The 12,505-nt window shown below is 42.2% G+C and overlaps 1 protein-coding gene across 21 annotated transcripts in view; it reads left to right on the forward strand.

Moving 5' to 3' along the window:
* The window catches only part of OBSCN (obscurin, cytoskeletal calmodulin and titin-interacting RhoGEF), a 158,580-nt gene that overhangs the window by 53,560 nt on the left and 92,515 nt on the right, over window positions 1–12,505 (forward strand). For 16 of the 21 annotated variants that reach the window (XM_040454421.1, XM_040454422.1, XM_040454423.1 and 13 more), the window contains 3 exons: window positions 436–711; window positions 4,715–4,990; window positions 11,091–11,366. In XM_040454421.1, the coding sequence (XP_040310355.1) occupies window positions 436–711; window positions 4,715–4,990; window positions 11,091–11,366 (828 nt within the window). Of the gene's footprint in view, window positions 1–435; window positions 712–4,714; window positions 4,991–7,420; window positions 7,697–11,090; window positions 11,367–12,505 lie in introns of all 21 variants that reach the window. The other 5 variants (XM_040454434.1, XM_040454435.1, XM_040454439.1 and 2 more) reach the window with 4 other exon arrangements.

The raw sequence follows: 12,505 nt of genomic DNA on the forward strand, positions 1-12,505 counted from the left end.
GTCCCACCTGGAACAGCCCAGGAGGAGCAGGGATAGAATGTATGGTTCCCACCTGGAACTACCCAGCTGGAGCAGTGATAGAATGTATGGTCCTACCTGGAGCAGTTCAGGAGAGCAAGGATAGAATGTATGCTCCCCACCTGGAACAGCCCAGGAGAGCAGGGATAGAATGTATGGTCCCCACTTAGGACAGACAGGGTGGAGCAGGGATAGAATATATGGTCCCCAACTGGAACAACCAGGAAAGTTGTAGAGTGTGTAAATAAATTGTGTTAGTTGTTGCTGAAAAGGTGCTGAGGCTTCTTGGCCCACACCTGATGCACGGATTGGAGAGAATTCCAGTCCCCCTGCCTCTCTGTTTAGACCTTCTTTCCCAGACCTGCATTCTTCACATGGATTGTATCTTTGACCCCATGCATCCCTCCCTCTCTCCAGAGCCTGCAGCTGTGTTTGCCAAGGAGCAGCCAGCACACAGTGAGGTGCAGGCCAAGGCAGGGGCCAGCGCCATGCTAAGCTGCGAGGTGGCCCAGGCCCAGACAGAGGTGACGTGGTACAAGGACGGGAAGAAGCTGAGTGCAAGCTCCAGAATGCACGTGGAGGCCAAGGGCTGCAGCAGGCGGCTGGTGGTGCAGCAGGCAGGGAAGGCGGATGCCGGGGAGTACAGCTGTGAGGCCGGGGGCCAGAAGGTGTCCTTCCACCTGGACATCACAGGTCAGTTCTTTCAGAGTACAAAATTAGCCTCTTTTATGAGGTGAGCTTGGAACAGATTTATACCCAAGACAGACTCTCGTGCTCTTTCAGTTAGACTTTTCCATTGACATCACCCATTCACCACCTCCATTTCCACATCTCAGGTGGGACCATGGGAGGATGGCTGGAGGGAGTGCACAGGAAGGAGACAGGTCATTTCATACACCATGGGTTGTGTTTCCACGTAATAGTGCTGGTCACATGTTCCCAGCACCTGCTCAGAACCCACTGGTGGACCTTGGTATCCAGAAGTCTGAATCTCCCTGATACATGGGATTGAGGTAGACCAGATATGTCTCCACTGGAGTTGTTCTGAACATCACAAATGTCGTCCTCCAACACACATGAGAGTTTCTGGTGGTGCAGATGTTTGATTTCACTGAACCGGGATAATGGTAAATTTGGGGCACACAATCATCCTTGGAGTTTTCCCAGGACTGTGCTTTGAGTGTCCACAGCTATAGGTGTTTTGGGAGACTTCCCTGTTTTCACAGGGATCTACGAGTTCTCTCTGCACCCATATGTAGCCAAATCTGCATCTGTATTTTATTGCAATGGCCGTGAAGCTTTCAAAGAGAGCAATTACAAATCAATCAATTCCTAAGGAATTATATTGAAACTGGCACAAGAAAAAATGGACAACTTGTACAATCCTAGCACTTAAAATAAATGGATGATTATATAATTTTCTCACAGAATAATGTCTAAGACCAGTGGCTCTACTGTCAAATTCTATCAAATATTCTGGAGAGAAATTACTCCATATTCATAGGATTCTTAGAGTGTTGAAAAGAGATGTAGTCATCAACTCCTTTTACATAGGTAGCATATCAATACCAAAATGTGACAAGGTAAATATGAAGAATTTTCACAGGCCACCCCTCATTGATGTGAAAGTAATATCTTCCATAAAATATTATCCAACTGAATTCTGCATTTTATCAAGGGGACAATACACTAGGACAATAGTCATATTCTGGGAATACAAGGCTGGTTCAACACCAGAAACATTAGAAAATCAACACAAAGCTTGATATTAACAAAATCAAAGAAATAATGATGTGATTTCCCCAATAAATGAAGAGTAAAAGCTCTGGATAAAATAAAGCATCAGAAACACAAGCAGAATATTCCATAATATTTGGCATCAATTCCTGCCACAAAATTCCTCATAAGCTTTAAATAGAAGGTTTTGTCCTTAATGTAATAACTGGTGGTATTGAAAAGGCTAGCTGACATCACACTTCATGTCAAACTTTGAAAGCTTTGCCTTTGAGATGGGACCAAGACAGGGAAGCTGAATGTCCTCACTTTTTTTTTTTTTTTAATTTTTTTTTTCAACATTTATTTACTTTTGGGACAGAGAGAGACACAGCATGAACGGGGGAGGGGCAGAGAGAGAGGGAGACACAGAACCGGAAACAGGCTCCAGGCTCTGAGCCATCAGCCCAGAGCCCGACGCGGGGCTCGAACCCACGGACCGCGAGATCGTGACCTGGCTGAAGTCGGACGCTTAACCGACTGCGCCACCCAGGCGCCCCGTGAATGTCCTCACTTTTATGCAATGTTCACAGCACACCATGGAGGAAAATAAAAGTAAAGATATGAAAGTTGGAAAAATGAAAACTGAAACTAACAGAAGATATGATTATCAATGTGGAAAATCCCAGTTTCTATTTTTTAAGTTAAATTAAAACAAGTATTATTGTAACCCTACAAGGGTATTTAAGAATACATATCAAAATAAAAAAGAAATCAAAGCATCGCTAAGTTTGAGTAGTTTGGGTATAAAGTAACAAATTTAGGGGCACCTGGGTGACTCAGTCTGTTGAGTGTCCAACTTCAGCTTAGGCCATGATCTCATGGTTTGGGAGTTTGAGTACCACATCGGGCTCGCTGCTATCAGCATAGAGCCTGCTTCGGATTCTCTGTCCCCCCTCTCTCTTTGCCCTTCACCCACTCATGCCCCCTCTCTCTCTCTCTCCACAATAATAATAATAATAAAGTAAAAAATTTAGTAAACATTGTAATTATAGTTATTGTGTCTACTTTTCAAGGTATTTATATTGTTCAAAAGTTTTAGTCACATTAAAATTTTAATTGTAATTTGCACTTTCTATGAGATTTTAACTAATTGCATTTGTAATAAATTGTATTTATTTATTTTTATTTTTTTTGCCTATTCTGGAAATTTCATATGTAGCGTTTTACTTTTTTTAAAATATGAAATTTATTGTCAAATTGGTTTCCATACAACACCCAGTGCTCACCCCAAAAGGTGCCCTCCTCAATGCCCATCACCCACCCACTTTCCCCTCCTTCCCACCCCCCATCAACCCTGTTTATTCTCAGTTTTTTTAATTTTTTTTTAACATTTATTTATTTTTGAGACAGAGAGAGACAGAGCATGAATGGGGGAGGGTCAGAGAGAGAGGGAGACACAGAATCCGAAACAGGCTCCAGGCTCTGAGCGGTCAGCACAGAGCCCGACGTGGGGCTTGAACTCATGGACCACGAGATCATGACCTGAGCTGAAGTCAGACGCTTAACCGACTGAGCCACCCAGGCGCCCCTATTCTCAGTTTTTAAGAGTCTTAAAAACCATTACTTTTTGGACACCAAAGAGCGTGAAGAGAGATTAGGACATACAAAAATCAATATATAGGAAACATTTATCTATCTATACACCAGACACCAAAAGCTGGAAGGTGACATTTTAAAGGGGTTACAACAGCATCAGAAAAATCCTGTTATCAATTTCAGGTCTAAGAAAGGATTTTCAGATGCTTTGTGGGAAAAAAAGTATTCAACTTTATTGAGAGACAGAAAAAGATCTAAATCATGGATGGAAATTGATGAAAGACCCACCAGAGGCAGTCAGTCCTCATCAAAACCCAAATAATAGCACTTATGTGAGTGAGAGTATTGACAAGTGAGTTGTAAAGCCAGAGAGAGGAAATCCACTTTTGACAAAAACCAGCAAAACCAAAACCAAAAGAAATCCCCAAAGCAATGACGTTGACTTTACTTGGCTTTTGATAAAACGACACCAATTCAAACAATCGGGGCTTTAAATAGAGACTGAGAAACTTCTCAGGGAAACAGGAAGTGAGTCCAGAAACAGCTTTGTATAAAACCCAAGTCCCTTCTCTCTCTCTCTTTTTTAAATCACTCTAGAGCTCTCAGTGTGACTGTAGTAAAGGGTTGGTCTTTCACAAATGGTGCTAAGATCATTAAACGTATGGAAAACTGAAATGAAGTTGGATGTCTATTTCTTGCCATGCAAGAAACTGAGCTGCATGTGAGTTAGAGACCTCGGTGAGAAATGTGGTTCAAGCTCTTACCAACAATGTCAGTCATTCATGACCTCAGCATAAGGAAAGCTTCCTGAGACAGAATGAAATGCACAAAACATAAAGGAGAAAGTAATATATCTGCCTATAACAAAACTCTTGCTTAACATTTTTTTTTCACAAAACAGTATGAAGGGGTGGAAATGCCAGTCACAAGATGGGAGGGTATATAAATACACATAACCACAAACACTGACATTTACTTAAACAAAGAGCTCCCAAATGAATATGAGTAAGAGACAGTGCTGTTGTAAATGGGGCAAAACACTTGAGCAATGACACCACAGAAGATCAAATTATAACTACCAAAAACTTCACAAAGGGTGCTGTACTTTGCGAGTCATCAAGTCAATGCAAAAGACAGCCACAGGAAAACACAGATGGAGCAGTGATAGAAAGTATACTGCCACCTGAACAGCCAGAAAAGTGGTAGAGTAAATATTTGTGTTAGTTTTTGCTGAGAGGGTGGTGGGGCTTCTTGGCCACATACCTGATGCAGAGATCAGAGTGAGTTCCATTCCCCATGCATCCCTGTTTAGACCTTCTTTCCCAGACCTGCATTCTTCACATGGATGGTATCTTTGACACTATGCATCCCTCCCTGTCCCCAGAGCCTGCAGTCATGTTTGCCAAGGAGCAGCCAGCACACAGTGAGGTGCAGGCCAAGGCGGGGACCAGTGCCACACTGAGCTGCGAGGTGGCCCAGGCCCAGACAGAGGTGACGTGGTACAAGGACGGGAAGAAGCTGAGTGCCAGCTCCAGAATGCGTGTGGAGGCCAAGGGCTGCAGCAGGCGGCTGGTGGTGCAGCAGGCAGGGAAGGCGGATGCCGGGGAGTACCTCTGTGAGGCCGGGGGCCAGAAGGTGTCCTTCCGCCTGGATGTCACAGGTCAGTTCTTAGTGCAAAATTAGCCTTTTCGTGAGGTGAAGGTGGAACAGGTTTATCCCCAAGACAGACTCTCGTGCTCTTTCAGTTAGACGTTTTCCCTTGACATCACCCATTCACCACCTCCATTTCCACATCCCAGGTGGGACCATGGGAGCATGGCTGGAAGGAGTGCACAGGAGGGAGATAGGTCATTCTCATACACCAGAGGTTGTATTCCCACATTGTTCCCAGCACCTGCTCAGAACCCATTGGTGGACCTTGGAGTCCAGGACTCTGGATCTCCCTGATGCCTGGGACTGATGTAGACCAGATGTCTCTCCCCTGGGGTTATTCTGGGAGGTCGCAAATTTCTTCCTCCCAACCCATATGAGGGTTCCTGGTGGTGGAGATGTTTCATTTCACTGTATAGGGGAAAGGGAAATTGGGGCCACAGAGTCATACTTGGAGAGTTCTCAGGACTGTGCTTTGAGTCACAGTTTTTGGCATTTTGGGGCAAACTTTCCTGTTTTCACAGGGATATAGAAGTTTTCTCTGCACCCATATGTAGCCAAATCTAGATCTGTATTGTACTGCAATGTCTGTGCAGTTTACAAAGACAGCAATTAAAAATCAATCAATTCTTAGGGAATTATATTGAAACTCATACAAGAAAAATTGTACAACTTGTACAATCCTAGCATTTAAGATAAATGATGATCATAAATAATTTTCTCACAGAATAATGTCTAAGCCCAGTGACTCTACTGTCAAATTCTACCAAATATTCTGAAGAGAAATTATTCCATGTTCATTGGATTCTTATAGAGTATTGAAAGAGATGCAGTCATCAATTCCTTTTACATAAGTAGCATATCGATACCAAAATGTGACAAGGTAAATATGAAGAATTTTCACAGGCCACCCCTCATTGATGTGAAAGTAATATCTTCCATAAAATATTATCCAACTGAATTCTGCATTTTATCAAGGGGACAATACACTAGGACAATAGTCATATTCTGGGAATACAAGGCTGGTTCAACACCAGAAACATTAGAAAATCAACACAAAGCTTGATATTAACAAAATCAAAGAAACAATGATGTGATTTCCCCAATAAATGAAGAGTAAAACTCTGGATAAAATAAAGCATCAGAAACACAGGCAGAATATTCCATAATATTTGGCATCAATTCCTGCCACAAAATTCTCATAAGCTTTAAATAGGTTTTGTCCTTAATGTAATAACTGGTGGTATTGAAAAGGCTAGCTGACATCACACTTTACATCAAACTTTGAAAGCTTTGCCTTTGAGATGGGACCAAAACACGGAAGCTGAATGTCCTCACTTTTATGCAACGTTCACAGCACACCCTGGAGGAAAATAAAAGTGAAGGTGAAAGTTGAAAAAATGAAAACTGAAACTAACAGAAGATATGATTATCAATGTGGAAAATCCCAAAGTTACTTTTTGGATGGCAAAGAGAGTGAGGAGAGAATAGGACATACAAAAATCAATATATAGGAAGCATTCTGTATCTAGACATCAGACAGCAGAAGCTGGAAAGTGACATTTTGAAGGGGTTATAACAGCATGAGAAAAATCCTGTTACCAATTCCAGGTATAAGAAAGGATCTTCAGATGCTTTGTGGGAAAAAAGTATTCAACTTTATTGAGAGACAGAAAGAGATCTAAATCATGGATGGAAATTGATGAAAGACCCAGAGGTAGTCAGTCCTCAGTAAATCCCATATAATAGCTCTTATGTGAGTGAGAGTATTGACAAGTGAGTTGTAAAGCCAGAGAGAGGAAATCCACTTTTGACAAAAACAACGCAAAACAAAACTGAACAAAAACCAAAAGAAATCCCCAATGCAATGGCATTAACTTTACCTGATATCAAGACTTCTGATAAAAATACAGCAATGCAAAAAATTGCGTGTCTATGTAGGGCCCCAATGAAGGGGTAGAAATGCCAGTCACTAGATGGGGAGGGTATATAAACACACATAAACACAACAGTCTGACATTTACTTATATAAAGAGCTCTTAAATAAATACGAGTAAGAGATAGTGCTCTTGTAAGTGGGGCACATCTCTTGAGCAATGACACCACAGTAGAGCAAATTATAACTACCAAAAACTTCAGAAAGGGTGTTGTACTTTGTGAGTCATCAAGACTATGGAGGATACAGCCACAGGAAGGCAGGCAGATCAGTGATAGAATGTACGGGGGGGGGGGGGGGGGGGGGGGCCAGGCAGGGGGCGGTCGGGGGGGGAATTGTGTTAGGTGTTACCGAGAAGGTTGTGGGGCTTCTTGTCCACCCACTTGGCACAGAGATTGGAGAGAGTTGCAGTCCCCCTGCCTCCTTGTTTATACCTTTTTTCCCTGACTTGCATTCTTCACATGGATGGTGTCTTTGAATCCATGCATCCCTCCCTGTCCCCAGAGCCTTCAGCTGTATTTGTCAAGGAGCAGCCAGCATGCAGTGAGGTGCAGGCCAAGGCGGGGGCCAGTGCCACACTGAGCTGTGAGGTGGCCCAGGCCCAGACAGAGGTGACATGGTACAAGGATGGGAAGAAGCTGAGTGCGAGCTCCAAAGTGCACGTGAAGGCCAAGGGCTGCAGCAGGCGGCTGGTGGTGCAGCAGGCAGGGAAGGCCGATGCCGGGGAGTACAGCTGTGAGGCCGGGGGCCAGAAGGTGTCCTTCCATCTGGACATCACAGGTCAGTTCTTTCAGAGTACAAAATTAGCCTCTTTTATGAGGTGAGCTTGGAACAGATTTATTCCCAAGACAGACTCTCGTGCTCTTTCAGTTAGACTTTTCCATTGACATCACCCATTCACCACCTCCATTTTCACATCCCAGGTGGGACAATGGGAGGATGGCTGGAGGGAATTCACAGGAAGGAGACAGGTCATTCTCATACACCATGGGTTGTGTTTCCACGTAATAGTGCTGGTCACATGTTCCCAGCATCTGCTCAGAACCTACTGGTGGACATTGGAATTCAGGAATCTGGATCTCCCTGATGCATGGGGCTGATGTAGACCAGATGTCTTTCCAGGAGAGTCGTTCTGAAGGTCTCAAATATCTTCCTCCAAATCACATGAGTGTTCTTGATGGTGGAAATGTTTGATTTCATGGAACCAGGGGAAGGGAAAATTGGGGCCACCGTCATATTTGGAGTTTTCCCAGGACTGTGCTTTGAGTCACAGTTTTTGGCGTTTTGGGACACACTTCCCTGTTTTCACAGGGATGTAGAAGTTTTCTCTGCACCTATATGTAGCCAAATCTAGATCTGTGTTGTATTGCAGTGTCTGTGCAGTTTACAAAGAGAGCAGACACTTACAAATCAATCATTTCCTAGGGAATTATATTGAAACTTACACAAGAAAAATTGGACAAGTTGCACAGTCCTAAGACTTAAGATAAATGGAGGATCATAAGTAATCTTAGAGAATAATGTCTAAGCCCAGTGCCTCTTAAATTGTAGAAAATGTTCTGGAAAGAAATTATCTCATGTTTATAGGATTCTTATAGAGTTTTGAAAAGAGAAACACACATCAATTTATTTTACATATATAGCATATCAATATCAAAATATGACAAGATAAATATGAAGAATTTTCACAGGCCACCTCTTGTTGATGTCAAGGCAGTACCTTCAAGAAAATATTATCCAACTGAATTCTGCAATTTATCAACAGAACAACACACTAGGACAACAGTCATATTCCAGGAATGCAAGTCTGGTTCAACACCAGAAACATTAGAAAATCAACAAGTAGCAATCATTAAGAATGAAATCTTGTCATTTGCAACAATGTGGATGGAACTAGAGAGTATTATGCTAAGTGAAATTAGTCAGAGAAAGACAAATATCGTGACTCACTCATATGTGGAATTTAAGATACAAAACTGATGAACATAAGGGAAGGGAAACAAAAACAATATAAAAACAAGAAGGGAGGCAAACCATAAGAGACTCTTAAATACAGAGAACAAACTGAGGGTTGCTATAAGGGTGTTAGGTGGGGGAATGAGCTAAAGGCAAGGGCTTTAAGGAGGACACGTGTTTGGATAAGCACTGAGGGTTATATATAGGGGATGAATAACTGGATTCCATTCCTGAAATCATTATTGCACTATATGTTAGCTAACTTGGATGTAAATTTAAAAAAATAATTAATAAAAAAACTAACAGAAAAATCAACAATAGCTTGATATTAACAAAATAAAAGTAAAAGCAATGTGATTTCCCCAATAAATGATAAATAAAAGCACTAGATAAAATATAACATCAGAAATCCAGGGAGAATATTCCATAATATTTGGCATCAATTACTACCAAAAAATTCTTCACAAACTTTAAGTAGAACATTTTGCCTTTAATGTAATAATTGGTGGTATTGAATACCTGACATCAAATTTCACATGAAAACTTGAAAACTTTGCCTTTGAGATGGGACCAAGACAGGGAAACTGAGTGGCCTTACTTTTATGCAATATTCACAGCACACCATGGAGGAAAATAAAAGTAAAGACATGAAAGCTGGAAAAGTGAAAACTGAAACTAACAGAAGATATGGTTATCAATGTGGAAAATCCCAAACAGTTACATTTTGGATGGGAAAGAGAGTAAGATTAGGACATACAAAAATCACTACAGGAAACACTCTGTATCTATACACCAGACACCAGAAGCTGGAAAGTGACATTTTAAAGGGGTTAACATAGCATCAGAAAAATCCTGTTACCAATTCCAAGTCTAAGAAAGGATCTTGAGGTGCTTTGTGGGCAAAAAGTATTCAACTTTATTGAGAGACAGAATAAGATCTAAATCATGGATGGAAATTGATGGAACACCCCGAAGTGTTCAATCCTCTTCAACACCCAAATAATAGCTCTTCTGTGAGTAAGAGTATTGACAAGTATATTGCAAAGCCAGAGAGAGGAAGGCCACTTTGAAAAATACAAAACAAAACAAAACAAAAAACAAAAAAATCCTCCAAAACAATGATATTTAGTTTACTTGATATCAAGACTTTTGATAAAACTACAGCAATTCAGGCAATTGGGTCTTTATGTAGGGACTGAGAAACAGCCCAAGAGAACAGAAAAGTGAATCCAGAAACAGGTCTGTATAAAACCTGAGTCCCTTCTGCTTTTTGTTTTTTAGTTTGGTTTTCACCGTGGTGCTAAGTGTAACTGTAGTGGAGGGTCAGTCTTTCACAAATGGTACTAAGACTATTAACCATATGGAAAACGGAATTGAAGATGGATGTCTGTTTCTTCCCATGCAAAATCTCAGCTCAATGTGGGTTAGAGACCTCAGTGAGAAATGTGGTTCAAGCTCTTATCAAACAATGTGAGTCATTAATGACTTCAGCATGAAGTTGTCCTTAAAAAGAACAAAGTGCACAAAATAAAAAGGACAAAATAATATATCTGTCCATAAGAAAGCTCTTAACATTTTGTCACTAGAAACATGAAGGTGTGGAAAGGCAAATCACAAGATGGGGAGGGTATATAAACACACATAACCACAAACACTCTGACTTTTACTTAAATAAAGAGCTCCCAAGTGAATATATGAGTAAGAGACAGTGCTGTTGAAAATAGGGCAAAACACTTGAGCAATGACACCACAGAAGAGCAAATATTAAGGTCCAAAAACTTCAGAAAATTTACTGCGCTTTATGAGTCATCAAGTCAATGAACGAGACAGCCACAGGAAGGCACAGGTGGAACAGTGATAGAATGTATGGTCTCTACCTGGAAGAGCCCGCAGAGAACAGTGATAGAATGTATGGTCCTCACCCAGAACATCGCTGATGAGCAGTGATAGAATTTTTGGTTTCCACTGGGGACAGCCCAGGCAGAGCAGTGATAGAATGTATTGTCCCCAATTGGAACAACTAGGAAAGCAGTAGAGTGTGTAAATAAATTTTGTTAGTTGTTGCTGAGAAGGTGGTGGGGCTTCTTGGCCACACACCTGATCCAGGGATTGGAGAGAGTTCCAGTCCCCCTGCCTCCCTGTTTAGACCTTCTTTTCCAGACCTGCATTCTTCACATGGATAGTATCTTTGACTCCAAACATCCCTCCCTGTCCTCAGAACCTACAGTGGTGTTTGCCAAGGAGCAGCCTGCACGCAGTGAGGTGCAGGCCAAGGCAGGGGCCAGCGCCACACTGAGCTGTGAGGTGGCCCAGGACAAGACAGAGGTGACATGGTACAAGGACGGGAAGAAGCTGAGTGCGAGCTCCAAAGTGCACATGGAGGCCAAGGGCTGCAGCAGGCAGCTGGTGGTGCAGCAGGCGGGGAAGGCGGATGCTGGGGAGTACAGCTGTGAGGCCGGGGGCCAGAAGGTGTCCTTCTGCCTGGATGTCACAGGTCAGTTCTTAGAGAATGCAAAATTAGCCTTTTCGTGAGGTGAAGGTGGAACAGGTTTATCCCCAAGACAGACTCTCGTGCTCTTTCAGTTAGACTTTTCCCTTGACATCACCCATTCACCACCTCCATTTCCATATCCCAGGTGGGGCCATGGGAACATGGCTGGAAGGAGTGCACAGGAGGGAGACAGGTCATTCTCATACGCCAGAGATTGTGTTTCCACGTAATAGTGCTGGTCACATGTTCCCAGTACCTGCTCAGAACCCATTGGTGGACGTTGGAGTCCAGGACTCTGGATCTCCCTGATGCTTGGGGCTGAAGTAAACCAGATGTCTCTCCCCTGGAGTCATTCTGAGAGGTCATTGTATCTTCACCAAACACACCTATGGATTCCTGCTAGCAAGAGATATTGGCTTCACTGAGTCAGGGGAAGGGGAAATGTGGGCCACACAGTCATACTTGGAATTATCTTGAGACTGTGCCTTGGGTTTTCAAAGTCTTATGTGTTCTGGGATACTTCCCTCCTTTCACAGAGGTGTAGGAGTTCTCTCTGCACCCATACATAGCCAAATCTAGATCCATATTTTGTTGCCATGTCTGTGTTGATTACACAGAGAGCAGAGGACTGGTGTGTATGTGCCCCAACAAACACCTGTGATGCTTGGAATTTCCTATCAAAGCATATCTTATTTTCACTTTGTCATAAGTTGGTGTTTTGCCTATGAATTCTGTTTGTAGTTAGACCTATACATTTGCCAATGGAATGCTGAGTAGCATATTGTCTACCAGCATGCCCTGCTAAGAATGAGGTCACAGGAGCAGCCACTGAAAGTAATTTAGCATTTATTTCACAGCATTTCCTAATGATTAGTGTGCATCTGTGCTTCCCTGGCTAATCAATAGAGATGTCTGAGAACTGACTTTATTTTCCTTTCATATAATTCAGATATGTACAGTTACATGTGGCTCCTGGATGCCAGCACATAACATGTTGGTATTACATTGGGGTTTAATGGTTTGTGAGTGTTTACAAATGTTTAAAACCCTATGTGTGTATTTGTGATGTGATTATCTGAGAATATGATATAACATTATGCAAGTAAATTTGGAAAGTTTTGACCAATTGATCAAGAAAGCTA

Source organism: Herpailurus yagouaroundi, unplaced genomic scaffold (genome assembly GCF_014898765.1).
Source record: "Herpailurus yagouaroundi ecotype Mexico unplaced genomic scaffold, PumYag 212, whole genome shotgun sequence".
Lineage (NCBI taxonomy): Eukaryota > Metazoa > Chordata > Mammalia > Carnivora > Felidae > Herpailurus > Herpailurus yagouaroundi.